This window comes from Desmodus rotundus, chromosome 9 (assembly GCF_022682495.2).
Source record: "Desmodus rotundus isolate HL8 chromosome 9, HLdesRot8A.1, whole genome shotgun sequence".
Classification (NCBI taxonomy): domain Eukaryota; kingdom Metazoa; phylum Chordata; class Mammalia; order Chiroptera; family Phyllostomidae; genus Desmodus; species Desmodus rotundus.
The window spans coordinates 109701601-109713455 of NC_071395.1; the positions used below are offsets into that span (position 1 = coordinate 109701601).

Sequence of the window (11855 nt, forward strand, 5' to 3'; positions counted from 1 at the left end):
CCTCACTTCCCCGGCGCCCCCAGGCTCCCGCCATTGGCAGCCATTGAGCTGAAGAGTGGGTCTCAGAAGCTGTTTACTGAGCACCAGCCACGAGGGCTGTGTCGCCTTGCAGGATGCCCTACGCTGGGTGGACCCTCCTTGCTGGACAGAGTTTGCAGTTCCCTCCTCCCAACCCACACCTGCCAACAGCTTCGACTTCAGAAGTCAAAGAAAACAATCCTGAATCTTTGGGCTCAGTTTCTCACTGCCTTCTCCACACACTCACTTCCACAGAGAAAAATCAGCAGGCTCTGTGGATCCCATCCCCACAAGGAAAAGCTTCCAAAATCTGGAGGTTGGCTCAGGGACCTCTCCCCAACACCCCCCACCCCTGAAGGAGCCAGGAGCAACCTCCCTTGGCCCCTGCAGGTGAGGACGGTGTGGTGTGGGGAGCCCAGAACTGGGCCCCAAATTGGTGGTGTCTGCTTTTTAAATCAATGACCAGCATGCGGGTTTTAAGTACACGGCACCCAAACAGCTGTCAGGGTCGTGACTTGTACCGGGGCACCCTTCTCTCTCGTGCCTTTTGAATTCCCCATTGGATATATTTCCCGCCCCCCCCCCCCCCCCCGCCTCTTCTTCCTTCCTGTCACCATTTTGTCCTTCCTGGGCTGCCTCCCCCAGGTCTCTCCCCTGCTTCTCTCCTCTCCCAGACTGCCAACCTTCCCCAAGACTGAACACTGGGTGAGTAAGACGGACTGGTCCCCCTCCCACGACCCAGGAAACAGACCTGCCTGCACCCTCCCAGCAAACTCTGAGCTGAAAGCCTGGCCGTGTTTTCAGGTAACTAGGCTGAGAGGGAAGCAGCTTCAGGAAGAAGGGGGCAGCTTTGCCCACCCATGCCAGGGCGGGAGCAGGGGCACCAGGCTCCGTGCTGCTGGCCCAGCCCCTCGGGAGAGGGAAAGAAGGTCTGGAACAGAGCTGGTCCAACTGGGTTTCCCAGACGGTGCTGCAGAAAAAAGAAGATAAAAGCCATCAGGTGTCTGAAAGTAAAAGGAAGTTCCTTCAAAAAAAAAACCTGTACGCACTTAGCACCCTAGTAACAGCCAATTTTTGTTGCCCGCTGGCAGGCAGCTATAAAACCTTTATTCTCTGATGGGGATCCTGAGGCTTAAAGGTTAAGTTAGTAATTCAAGAGCACAGAGAAATATTTGAACCCAGAACTGACCCAATCCCACTATGCAATACTGCACATTCCCTATTTCCATGTAATGTTGAGTTTTAAGAACCATTCTGGCCCAGGGCACTCCAGAAAAGAAAGGGAAATCCTGTGGACCCCCTACATGGCTGTGGTACCCCAACTCACAGGCCACTGAGAAGGGCTGGTGCCTGTGAGCTTCTCAGCTGCCAGGAAAGGCTGAATGATTCTTCCTCCTGTCTTCCTCTGTCTCCTCACCTCTGTGAATGTTCCTTTTCTGAAGTATCGTCTCAGTCTATGGAGGACCAAGGAGGGGGAAGAAGGCTGGCTTTAGCCTTCTGTGCCCACCTTTTTAAGAGAACAGGTGGCACCTCTCAGGCTTGTTTCTCCCAGAAGGGCCTCTATTCTGGATGGTTCACCGCAGAAGCAGGTGAAAGGAGCCTGGCAGCTGCTCTCCCTGCCCCCACCCCCTAGGGTAACTTGTGTCATTCTCTCCTCTACCCCCCTCCTGCCCCGGAATCCAGGGCGCCAGATGGCCCAAGCAGGCTGTGTTTATTTGGGGCCATGGAAACCTGCAGCTTCCTTTTCCCATCATTCTGAGTCAGGCACAGGGCTGCAGCCCAGCTCAAAGCAACGACTGAAAGGTGGTGACTGTGTTATTCATAATCCCAGAGTGTGGGCCTGGAGTCGTCCTGGCTTTGCTCCTCTGAGAAACTATTCCAGTCACCATGCGGACGCCTCTGTTCCCTCTGAGGTCTTGGGACTAAGTCAGACAGGCAGAGACCCAGGAGACTCCCCTTCCAACCCAGAGCCAACCTCTGCCTCGCTTGGGTTTACAAAGCCAGGGCCTTGGGGGCAATTTATTTCCTCCTAAAGATTTGCGTGGATCAATGAGGCTAAAACCATAAAGACCTGATTTGATGACAATCTCCTGTTTCAAACAGACAACATCCCCAGGCACATATTTTTCTAGGTAATTATGCTTTTCCTAGAAATAGAACTCTTCATTAAGGAACAACCACTAGCCCTGGCTGATGTGGCTCAGTGAATTGGGTGCCCACCTATAAACCAAAGGGTTGCCAGGCTGGTTCAGTTCCCAGTCAGGGCATATGCGGGAGTTGTGGGCCAGGTTCCCAGTAGGGGATGCCTGAGAGGCAACCACACACTGATGTTTCTCTCCCTCTCTCCCTCCTTTCCCCTCTCTAAAAATAAATAAATAAAATCCTTAAAAAAAAAAAAAACAAGCACCACCACTAATATTACTAAAAATCACTAACAATTGAGCTGTGTTCATTTTCCAGCCTGCTTTTCAACAAAGTAACTCAGCCATCATTTCGCTGTTTCCAAACACTGCTTGCTCTATTTGAACCTTTCCTGGAGTCAGAGCCTCTCAGTTTGGGAGCGCATGCCCTAACAGCCCTGTAAAAGGGCTCTGCTTAGATGGTCTGCTTGGATCTCCACCTAAATCCTCAGCCTCCGTCTACCTCCTGGCTAGGAGAAACTGCCATGGGGCTCGTCGGAACTGCTGGTTCCCTCACAAAGGGAGGTGGGTGTAGCCCACTTGTTTACTTTAGAGAGAGAAACATCGATTTGTTGTTTCATTATTTATGCATTCGTTGGTTGATTCTTCTATGTTCCCTGGCCAGGGGACCACACCCGCAACCTTGGTGTATCAGGATGATGTTACCCACACTTTTTTCTCCACCTGCCGGCCTCTCCTCCCATCTGGTCATTGTTCTGTAGACCTTTCACACACGTGCTCAGCGGGGTCTTGCTTATAGGCTGCTTCGTGAAATGAGCCTTAGGTTACTAAAACTCAGTTCTAACGGACCTCAGCTTTCAAAAACACATTCCCAAACAATTGGCCCGAACAATGTTTACTGAGTGCCTATGACGTGCCAGGTTCTGGCTGCTGGGGATCCAGCAGAGAGCCAGTGCCCTCCTGCAGCTTACTACATTCTGGCTGGGGGACAGGCAATAAACTAGAAAAGTAAGATTAAGTGATCTGAAAGGGGGGGGGGAAGTACAGCAGGGTAAAGGGGATGAAGATGAACTAGGCTAGACAGGGCTGGCCTCATGGATGGTGTGAGATATGGCCGGAGAGCGGTCCGGGAGGAGGGGAGTGAGGGTGTTTCAGGGGAGGCAGATCTGGGGGTTCTTTCACCAGGAGGCTCTCTTGAGAACTCGCTGGCTAGCTAATGTCCTCCCCACCGCTGCAGCGGACCTCAGAGCGCCAACCAGGCCTCCGGGAGGCAGCCGATGGGGCCCCTGTAACAGGCGCCGCACTAGAGCCACGCCGAGAGCGCAGCTCGCCGCTTCCCGGGATGGCGCTGCAAGTCGCACGGAACCAAAGTCCAGACGGAAACACGAGCTCGCGGACCGCGGAAGGAAGAGCACACCGGAAGCAGCCCCGAAACTCGAACATGGCGGCCGCTCGGGGCCTCCGCTGGAGCCTGAACCGAGCCAGGGCCTGGCTGCTACCACCTCCCGCGCACTGCCCCCGCCGGGGGGTGCACAAGCAGGTAGACGGCACCGAATTCCAGAGCATCTACAGCCTGGACAAGCTCTACCCGGAATCGCGGGGCGTGGACACCGCTTGGAGGGTCCCGGTGAGCCGGGAGGGCCTGACGGAAGGGGCGTTTCCTCGCCTCTGGCAGGGGACGTCGGGAAGCCGGGGCCGTATTGGGCTTGCGCGCGGTTCTGGGAAGGGGCCGCGGCGGAGGGGAGCTGGTTGCCTGAGCAACCGAGGACTGGGACCCCTGGGCGGGTCTCCGCGCCTTGGCAGACTGGAGGTGTGCGGGTGCTGGGAGAGCACGCAGGACATTCTCCTTACGAGACCACCAGCTTTTCCGCATTAGTCCCCCAACCTTAATACGCAGATCCTTGTCCCAGGGAGAATGTGGGCAATACATGCAGGAGGCTGCCACGTTGTTTGCTCCCTTCTGGGATCTGGGAAAGTTACACTGTCCTTAACCTCTAGTAACCCCAGCGCACCCGAGGAAGCTGGTCTCTCCTTCATTTCCTCAGGATGCGTTTAATCACAGCCTGCTGTGTGCAGGCTCCGGCTCTGTCTTAGGCCCAGGCTCTGGCCCTGGCTGGGGAGCGGGAGCGAGAGCTAGCACCCAGCCGATTCTGTTGAGTTTCCACCTACAGGACTGGAAGAGAACGTTCATTGATTCACTCACTCAGTCAACACACCTCCACTGAGAGCATGCTTTGTGCACCGCTAGGCATGGGGATAGGCATGAACACAGCACAAAAATCCTCCTCTTTGTGGAGCTTGAATTCTAAAGGAGGGAGACAGCAACAAGTAAAATGAGTAGTGCAGAATATGTGAGAAGGTGATGTGCTTTAGAGAAAATAAAGCCCGGAAGGAAGAAGAGTGCTAAGGTAGGAGGGGGTGTTAGTTTTAAATAGGATGGTCTGGGAAGGCCTCTGAGAAGGTGACATTGAGCAGGACCTAGAAGAAGCAAGGCAGGGAGCCATGAGAATAGAGGGGAGATGGACATTCTGTAGGAACAGCAGGTGTAGCCCCCTCAGGGCCATAGTGTGCTCTGCCTGTTCAAGGAGCAGCAAACAGGCCAGTGGGGGACCTATTGGAGGATCTCAGGCGGAGGAGTGGGGTGATCCCGCTGGGTTTTACAGGGCTCACTCTCATAGAGCCCTGTACAGAGTAGACTGTGGAATGGGAAAAAGAGGGTCAGGAGAGTACAGCAGTACAGGTGAGAGATGAGAAGCAGGGTGGAAGCAGTAGGAATCCTGAGAACTGTTCAGGTTCTAGATATATTCCGAATGGAAAGCCTCTGGGCTTTGCCAATGGGTTTTCGCTAAGAAGTGAGAATAAGAGAGGAGTTGAAGTCTGGGGCCTTGAGCCATGGAAGGATTGTGTTGCCATTAATTGAGATTAGAAAGTTCTTTCATTCAGCAAAAAAGAAAAACCATTACTGTGTACTCAGTGTGTCAGACACTGTTTCAGGCGCCGCAGTGGAACGGGCAGAGAGTAAACAAGTGGAGCAAACACGTCAGGTATCGAGCAGAAATGAATGGAGCAGTGTGCTGTCGGAGTGCAGGGGAGCCACCTCTGAGCGCGAGTAAGGGGAGTTCTCCCTGAGTTGGGTGTTGGAGGCATCTGAGAGGGGACATCGAAGAGCTGTTGGCTACGGGTCTGCAGTCGAAGAGAGGTTTTGGTTTGAGCCAGAAGTTGGGAATCACCAACACAGATGATATGTTTATCAACACAGATGGATGAAATGTTCTAGGGAAAGAGTAAGATAGAGAAGTGAAAGGATTTCAGAGGCATGTCAGTGTTTAAAGGTTGCAAGGAGCAAGCACAGGAGAGCGAGAAAGTCCTGGGGAAGTAAGAGAAAAACTACGAAGATTGCTCGGAAGAAGGTGCTGTGCAGAGGGCATGGCCCGTGGTCCTCAGTGCTGCGGAGAGGCGGAGTAAGATGAGGGTTCCCTGCCCCCCCAACCCCTGAAATAATTCTAAGATGAAAAGGGGTGGGGGTGGAGAACAGGACAGGTGAACATATTTTCTGAGCTTGGGTGGCCAGAAGAGCCTCAGAGGGGTAGTGTTTGCCCTGGGCCCTGGATATGAGGCTCAAAAGCTGAAGGCCATTGCCAGGGGAGCAGCTAGGAGAGACATGGAGGTGAGAAGTCCTGGAGGGAGTGGTTCAGTTCGACACAGACCCTCAAGGCAAATGTGCAGGTCACTGTCCAAGGCAGGCAAACTGCCAGGGGGCAGAGAGAGCATGGTGGCCCACCAGGTGTGTCACCAGGCCAGCAGAGTGTACTCCTGTTGGAGTTTCCCTGATGTATGTGTACTCTGGTGCCGTCCCTCCCTCCTCCCAGGAGCTAGACCTCTGATGGTGCCCACACTAGCTCAGGTGGAGGTGGGGAGGGCTGGACACATCAGTTCAGTTTTCCTGGAGGAGTGTACCATCTGAGATGGTACTTCTGGGAGCTTTTTCTGTCCTCTGATAGGATTTTGCTGGGGTCCTGGAAATAGTTGTATCACATTTGTATTGTGGCTTTACATCATTTCTCTTGTTGCCCTGGACCAGTTGGAAGTCACCCAGCAAGTAATAAATATTTGACACGGTACATTACATTACAGGATGCCGCAAAGCAAGCCAACAGTGACATTCCTCTAGGTAAGTAATTTGGTTTTATTTTAAAAATCAGCCATTTCTCCCACCCCTTGCACATTCCTCCCAGATCTTCTCAGCCTAATAAAAGTCTCTGGGTGTGCAAAAGTGGAGTCCTTTCAGTATCGTTTAGGATAGCAAAAAAAAGAAAATGATGGTGCAGCCACTCTGGAGTGCTGTGCAGCTCGAACAGGGAGCTCTCCATGTTCCTGTGACATGGGACCATCTGTACAATAGATGAACTGATTGTCATTTGAAGAGAGCAAGGTACAGAAGAATATGTAAAGTAAGCTAGCATTTGTGTCTTACATATGCATCTGAAATGTATATATATTTCTACATATGTACGGAGATCTGAAAGTATGCACAGGCAATTGGATAGGAGGACGGCCTTGGGGCGGGGAGAGGAAAGGACAGACTCTTGGGGACGTCTCCTTGTAAAAGAGTTGGCATCACTTTAGAATTGTGCACGCATTAAGCCTGAGGCAAGGCCTGGAAAAAAAACGACCAGGCCTTTTCAGACTCAGAGGGTTTGTGACGTTCACAGACTGGGAAAGGAAGAGAATTCAAGGTGCCAGCTCCCCATGGCCCTCCCCATGGCGCTCCCTCAGGTGACACTGAAACAAAGAGGCCAGGTGACAGCAACACAAGGGAGAGGACACCCTGTGGCCGACCTGATCACTTGCAGCTTAGCCCTGAGGTGCGCACAGGCCTGGAAGAGGCAGAAAGCTGCCTTATCAGAACAGGGGGCTCAGAAGCTGTGTCATGGCAGCCTTCGGAGACAGGGAGGCGAGTGGGAGGTGGCTCTGCTACTGGGAGGGTCCCGGGGGTTCCTGCAGAGACAGACCATGGCAGCGCCAGCTGGACCTCAGTGGCATACGTGGACACAGGCTAGGTTGCCAGCGCCGTGGGCCATTGGGCCGTGGTGGAACGGTCCCTATACAGCACCGCAGGGACCCATCACCTAAGCCACCACAAGGAGGAATCCTCTCAGAAGCAGTCCCGAGATGGGTCGCCAGTGGCCGCAGGGGCCTGCCCCCACCACCAGGCCCCCACCGTCGTTTGCCATCCAAACTTCTTGCAGCTCAGCTTCTAGTCACCCAAACTTTTCCTACTTCCCTACTTTCCTCGGACACGTGAGGCTGCTTGTCGAGAGTTACAAAGACAGAAGGAAGAAACCGCACCTCACGGGTCGCAGACACACAGAACTGGGACCCAGAGGGGCGCAGGGCTTGGCCGGCATCCTGTGGTCAGTGGCTGCGCTGGCGTTAGAAGCAGGGTCCCCCGCTCTGGTTCGGGTGCTCAGCCACCAGCCAAAGTGTTTAAACGCTGCCCAAGCGCTAGGCACACAGAGTCCACAGTGAATTGGACACACACCCACCCTCGGAGCTTACAGGCTGTTGGGCACCACATCCACCACGTTCTGAAACAAAACATTGAACTAAGTTTGTCTCTTAGGTTGCCCTTTTGAAAGAATCCTTGCTTTAAAACAAGGAGCAAAAAGCTGGGGCAGCTGGAATGTCCCAGACCAGAAGCAGATGACCCATAATTTTATGTCCTCTGCTGTCTGCGACCTTGGGAAAGTCACTTACTCTTGACTTTAGTTTTGACATCTGTAAATCATCTCTTACTCTACTGATCTGAATGTTACATTTATATATACATGTGTGTAATATGCGTGTCATTGAGAGATGTGTGATGTTTTGCCGTGAGATAATCATTTCTTTGGGGCATGTTCTGTTTGGCAGATCGCTTAACAATATCTTACTGCCGGAGTAGCGGTCCTGGAGGCCAGAACGTTAACAAAGGTACAGGGCACCTTGTCGTTCTCTTTAGTTGGAAGAGGGACTTGACAATTCTGGGTTTACATTCATGGGGAATAAAAGGCTTTTTTTTTTAAGCAGAAGCTTAAATAAGCCAGTTTATAATAATCCTCTTTATTCTTCTGAACATGGCCTGATTGTTCACGGGATAGGATTGGCTTGTGAGCCGAAACAAAGGGAAATCCCAGTGTGAGCTGGCAGCCAGCTCCCAGAACAGGTTGCCTGCGTTCTTGTGCAACCCATCCCCCCATTCTTCTCAGCACCCGATAAACTGTAAGAGGAGTACCGGGCTTTAGTTCCTGGAAGTTTATTTTTGTCCAAAAGTGCCTCGCTGTCTTGCATGCTCATTCCACGGCCAGCTTTGTATCCCCAAGTTGACACAGGAAGGAAACACACCTGGTTGGGTTTCTCGCCTCCCTCTGTTTCAGGATGGTGGGCAGCCACCTAGGTGCAGAGCCTACCTGGAGTCTCAGTGACCCGTGCTCCCTCCTCTCTCTCTCTCCAGTGAATTCCAAGGCTGAAATCAGGTTCCACCTGGCCACTGCAGACTGGATCGCAGAGCCTGTGCGGCAGAAGATGGCCGTCACGGTAGCAGCTGGCCCCTTTCTCTTTAATCCCTCCAGTGCTTTTATTGGTTTTTGTTGGTTTTTTTTTTTTTTTTAAGATTTTGTTTTTAGACAGAGGGGAAGGGAGGGAAAGAAAGAGAGAGAGAAACATGGCTAGGTCATCTCTTGTTCTTGCCCTAGGGGCGCACCCTGACCAGGGTCAGAACCTGCAACCCAGGAATGTGCCCTGACCGGGAGTTGAACCAGCAACCTTTTGCTCTGTGGGATGCCACCTAACCAACTGATCCACACCAGTCAGGGCGTCCCTCAGTAGCTTTTAATCCTTTACTTGGTAGAACTCTGGTTTTGCCTTTGTTGTCTGCAGCATAAAAATAAGATCAACAAGTCAGGAGAGTTGATACTCACCTCTGAATGTAGCCGCTATCAGCTCCGAAATCTGGCAGATTGCCTACAGAAAATTCGAGACATGATCGCCGAAGCCAGCCAGCCAACCAAGGAGCCCTCCAAAGAAGATGCTGCACTATGGAAAATCAGGTACCAGAAAACGCCCCAAACTTCTCCTGAGGGCAGCACAGGGCAGAAAGGGTCAGGGTCAAGTCTACAACCTCCCAGCAAATAGGTGGAAGAGCCCCAGGGTGGGAGTAGACTGACCCGAGTGGAGACTCGGGCGCCGGCGCCTGCCGATTCAGCTGCTCTGCTTCCTGCCCAGCTGCCAGCTCCTCTCACCACTTTGAAAAGCACTGACTGGGCACCCGGGCCTAACTGCACTGCTTTTGTTTGCAGGATAGAAAACATGAATCGTGAAAGGCTGAGAAAAAAGAGAATCAATTCTGCCATCAAGACGAGCAGGAGGGTGGATGTGGACTGAAGGCGCCCTCCAGAGCTGGCAGAAGCTCTGCGGGGCGTCCAGGCAGCGCGCTGGGAGCTTCGGCGCGGTCAGGAGACGGATGTGTCGTTTGCGGGTGCTAACGCTTGTCTCTGACCTTGGAGCCCTCCGAGAACGTTCATTGGGAATGAGGGCTGTGGGCACTGGCTGCGAAGGTCTTTGTAGGCAATTACATGTTGTCAAACCTTAATTATCCATTTAATGTATGAGCTGCAATAAAATTCTAAATACAGAAGGCTTCCGTTCTTCAGAATGCTTCAGAACAGGATTCCTGCCTTTCTCTCGGTTGAAATCTGCCTAACGATTACTGATTGGCGCTGACTACATGTCACAGCCTGGGGGAGACAGGAATGAGCGTGGTGTCCGCCTTCAGGGAACACACGGTCGGTCAGAAGCTGAGGCAGGTGAGTGGGCATCAGAGCTGGGCTTGGACAAAGGGGCAGAGCACGTGCCAGTTGAAGGGAACAGTATGGATAAAGGGAACCGAAGAAAAGGCTGGGGTGGCCGAGACAAGGGGGGAGCCATCTGAATGGTGGATTTGCGCAGGGGGCTCATGGGAGCTAAGTCTGCAGAGGGAGACAAGCTCAGGGTGGAGATTCTCAAATTCAAGTTAAGCAGGTTAGGTTTTAAGAAACTAGGGTACGGGGAACGACTTGAGTGGGAAGGAATGTCATGTGTTAGGTGCTGTCGTAGACCCTGGGGTCAGGGGGCAGGAAAAGAGTGGGTTGGAACTAGAAAAAGGGTTTTTCAGTCCTGTGGGTGGAGAAGCACCCAGGCCAGCATAACAGTAGGTTACTCTAGCATGTGCGAATTCCATAGAATGTTCTCTATTATTTTGATCTAGTTCACTCGTTTGACAAATAATGTATTGCAATGCTTTAAATGCAATGTCATTTAAAGCATTAGTAGTGTGTGTACACTGTGAGTAGGGATCTCATTCATGTGAGGTCCCTGCTCACGTAAACAAAGGGGGAAAGTCTTCAATAAGTGACTTAGAAGATACAGACGACGTAAAGGACGTGTTCCCAGTCCTGAAGGGACGGAGAGCCCACTGGGGATCAAGGAAGTACGACATTCGTTAGTCCCCGAGGCCCTGGGTGAGTTCCCCAAGGAATCAGCAGTGGACCAAGTCCATTCTTCCAGAGAATTGGCATCCAATCAGTTGAAAAGAAAAATGGATTCCTGTATGGTAACACGACCTAAAATGTGGTCAATAACATAAGAAAGGTCTAAAGAGATTATGAGAGGCAGAGAAACAGTTCCAACTGGAAGGCCAGAGAAGATGCACTGGAGGTGGGCCTGAGGGATGGGAAGAGCTGGCCATGCAAGCAAGGTAAGAGATTGTCACCCAGAGGCTCCAGTGTGGCCGAGGGCCCTGCCTGTCGCTGGGACAGTGAACTGTAGCACTGAGAATGGGCTCTGAAGCCAGACTAACTACCCTGGGCAGCTCCTGCCCTCCACCACCCACAGCCGTGGGGCCTTGGCGCACTGCTTAGCCTCCCAGTTTCCTGTCTGTAAACGGGGGATGCTGTTATCAGTGGTTGCCTCCTCGAGCTGGTGTGGGACTTAAATGAATAAATAAATGGCTAATGGCACTGAGTATGTGCTCGGGGAGTGGTGATTAATAGCCCAGTTTGGCGGGGACCCAGGGGATGAGGAGCTGTGGAAGACACATCTGCCACATTGAGTGGGAGCCAGGTCTAGAAAGTCCTTAAATGTGACAGGCGAGACATTCAGACTCTACCCCTACAGAGGCTGTCAGGGGAAGATTAATCTGGCCATGAGCGGAGGAGGAAAGACCGAAGGGAAGTGAGCAGAAGTTGGTAGACCCCGGTGAGCAGTCAGGGACCCATCCTGGAACTGGGGCAGTGACAGCAGGGATGGAGGGAACACAGGTGCAAAAGGATTATGGGGACAGAAATTTGGCCCACATGGAACGAGAGCAGGTGTGTGACATGGGCGATGCTATGCATTGAAACAGGAAAGTCACAAAGGGAGCAGGCTGGGAGGGCGGTTGGATGGGGAGGATGGTTTTGCCTGGGAGAAGCTGACTTTGTGGGGCCTGAGAAGGAATGCCCAGGTACTGATGCCCAGGAGAGGGGACGGAGCCCTGGAGCTGGGAGGGAGGTTGCCTCTGGGAGGTGCTGGATGCAGAAGGACAAGCAGAGTCTGGGGAATGGCAGGAGCAGCTGAGGAAGAGGTAAGGCAGAACCCACGGAGACCAGCTCCGATGGCCTCAGTGGGAAACCAGAGATG

At 52.6% G+C, this 11855-nt stretch overlaps 1 protein-coding gene across 2 annotated transcripts; it reads left to right on the top strand.

The window, feature by feature from the left end:
- The first annotated feature begins 3553 nt into the window (after window positions 1-3553).
- On the top strand, window positions 3554-9836 carry MRPL58 (mitochondrial ribosomal protein L58). 2 transcript variants are annotated; one of them, XM_045190085.3, is made up of 6 exons: window positions 3554-3699; window positions 6294-6330; window positions 8073-8132; window positions 8653-8735; window positions 9078-9247; window positions 9497-9836. In XM_045190085.3, the coding sequence occupies exons 1-6, from the start codon at window positions 3601-3603 to the stop codon at window positions 9579-9581; spliced, it is 534 nt and encodes a 177-aa protein (XP_045046020.1). In that variant the 5' UTR covers window positions 3554-3600; the 3' UTR covers window positions 9582-9836. The 2 variants fall into 2 exon arrangements, with proteins under 2 accessions (XP_045046020.1, XP_024409411.1); XM_024553643.4 differs by having other exon boundaries at window positions 3555-3786.
- The last annotated feature ends 2019 nt before the right edge of the window (window positions 9837-11855 follow it).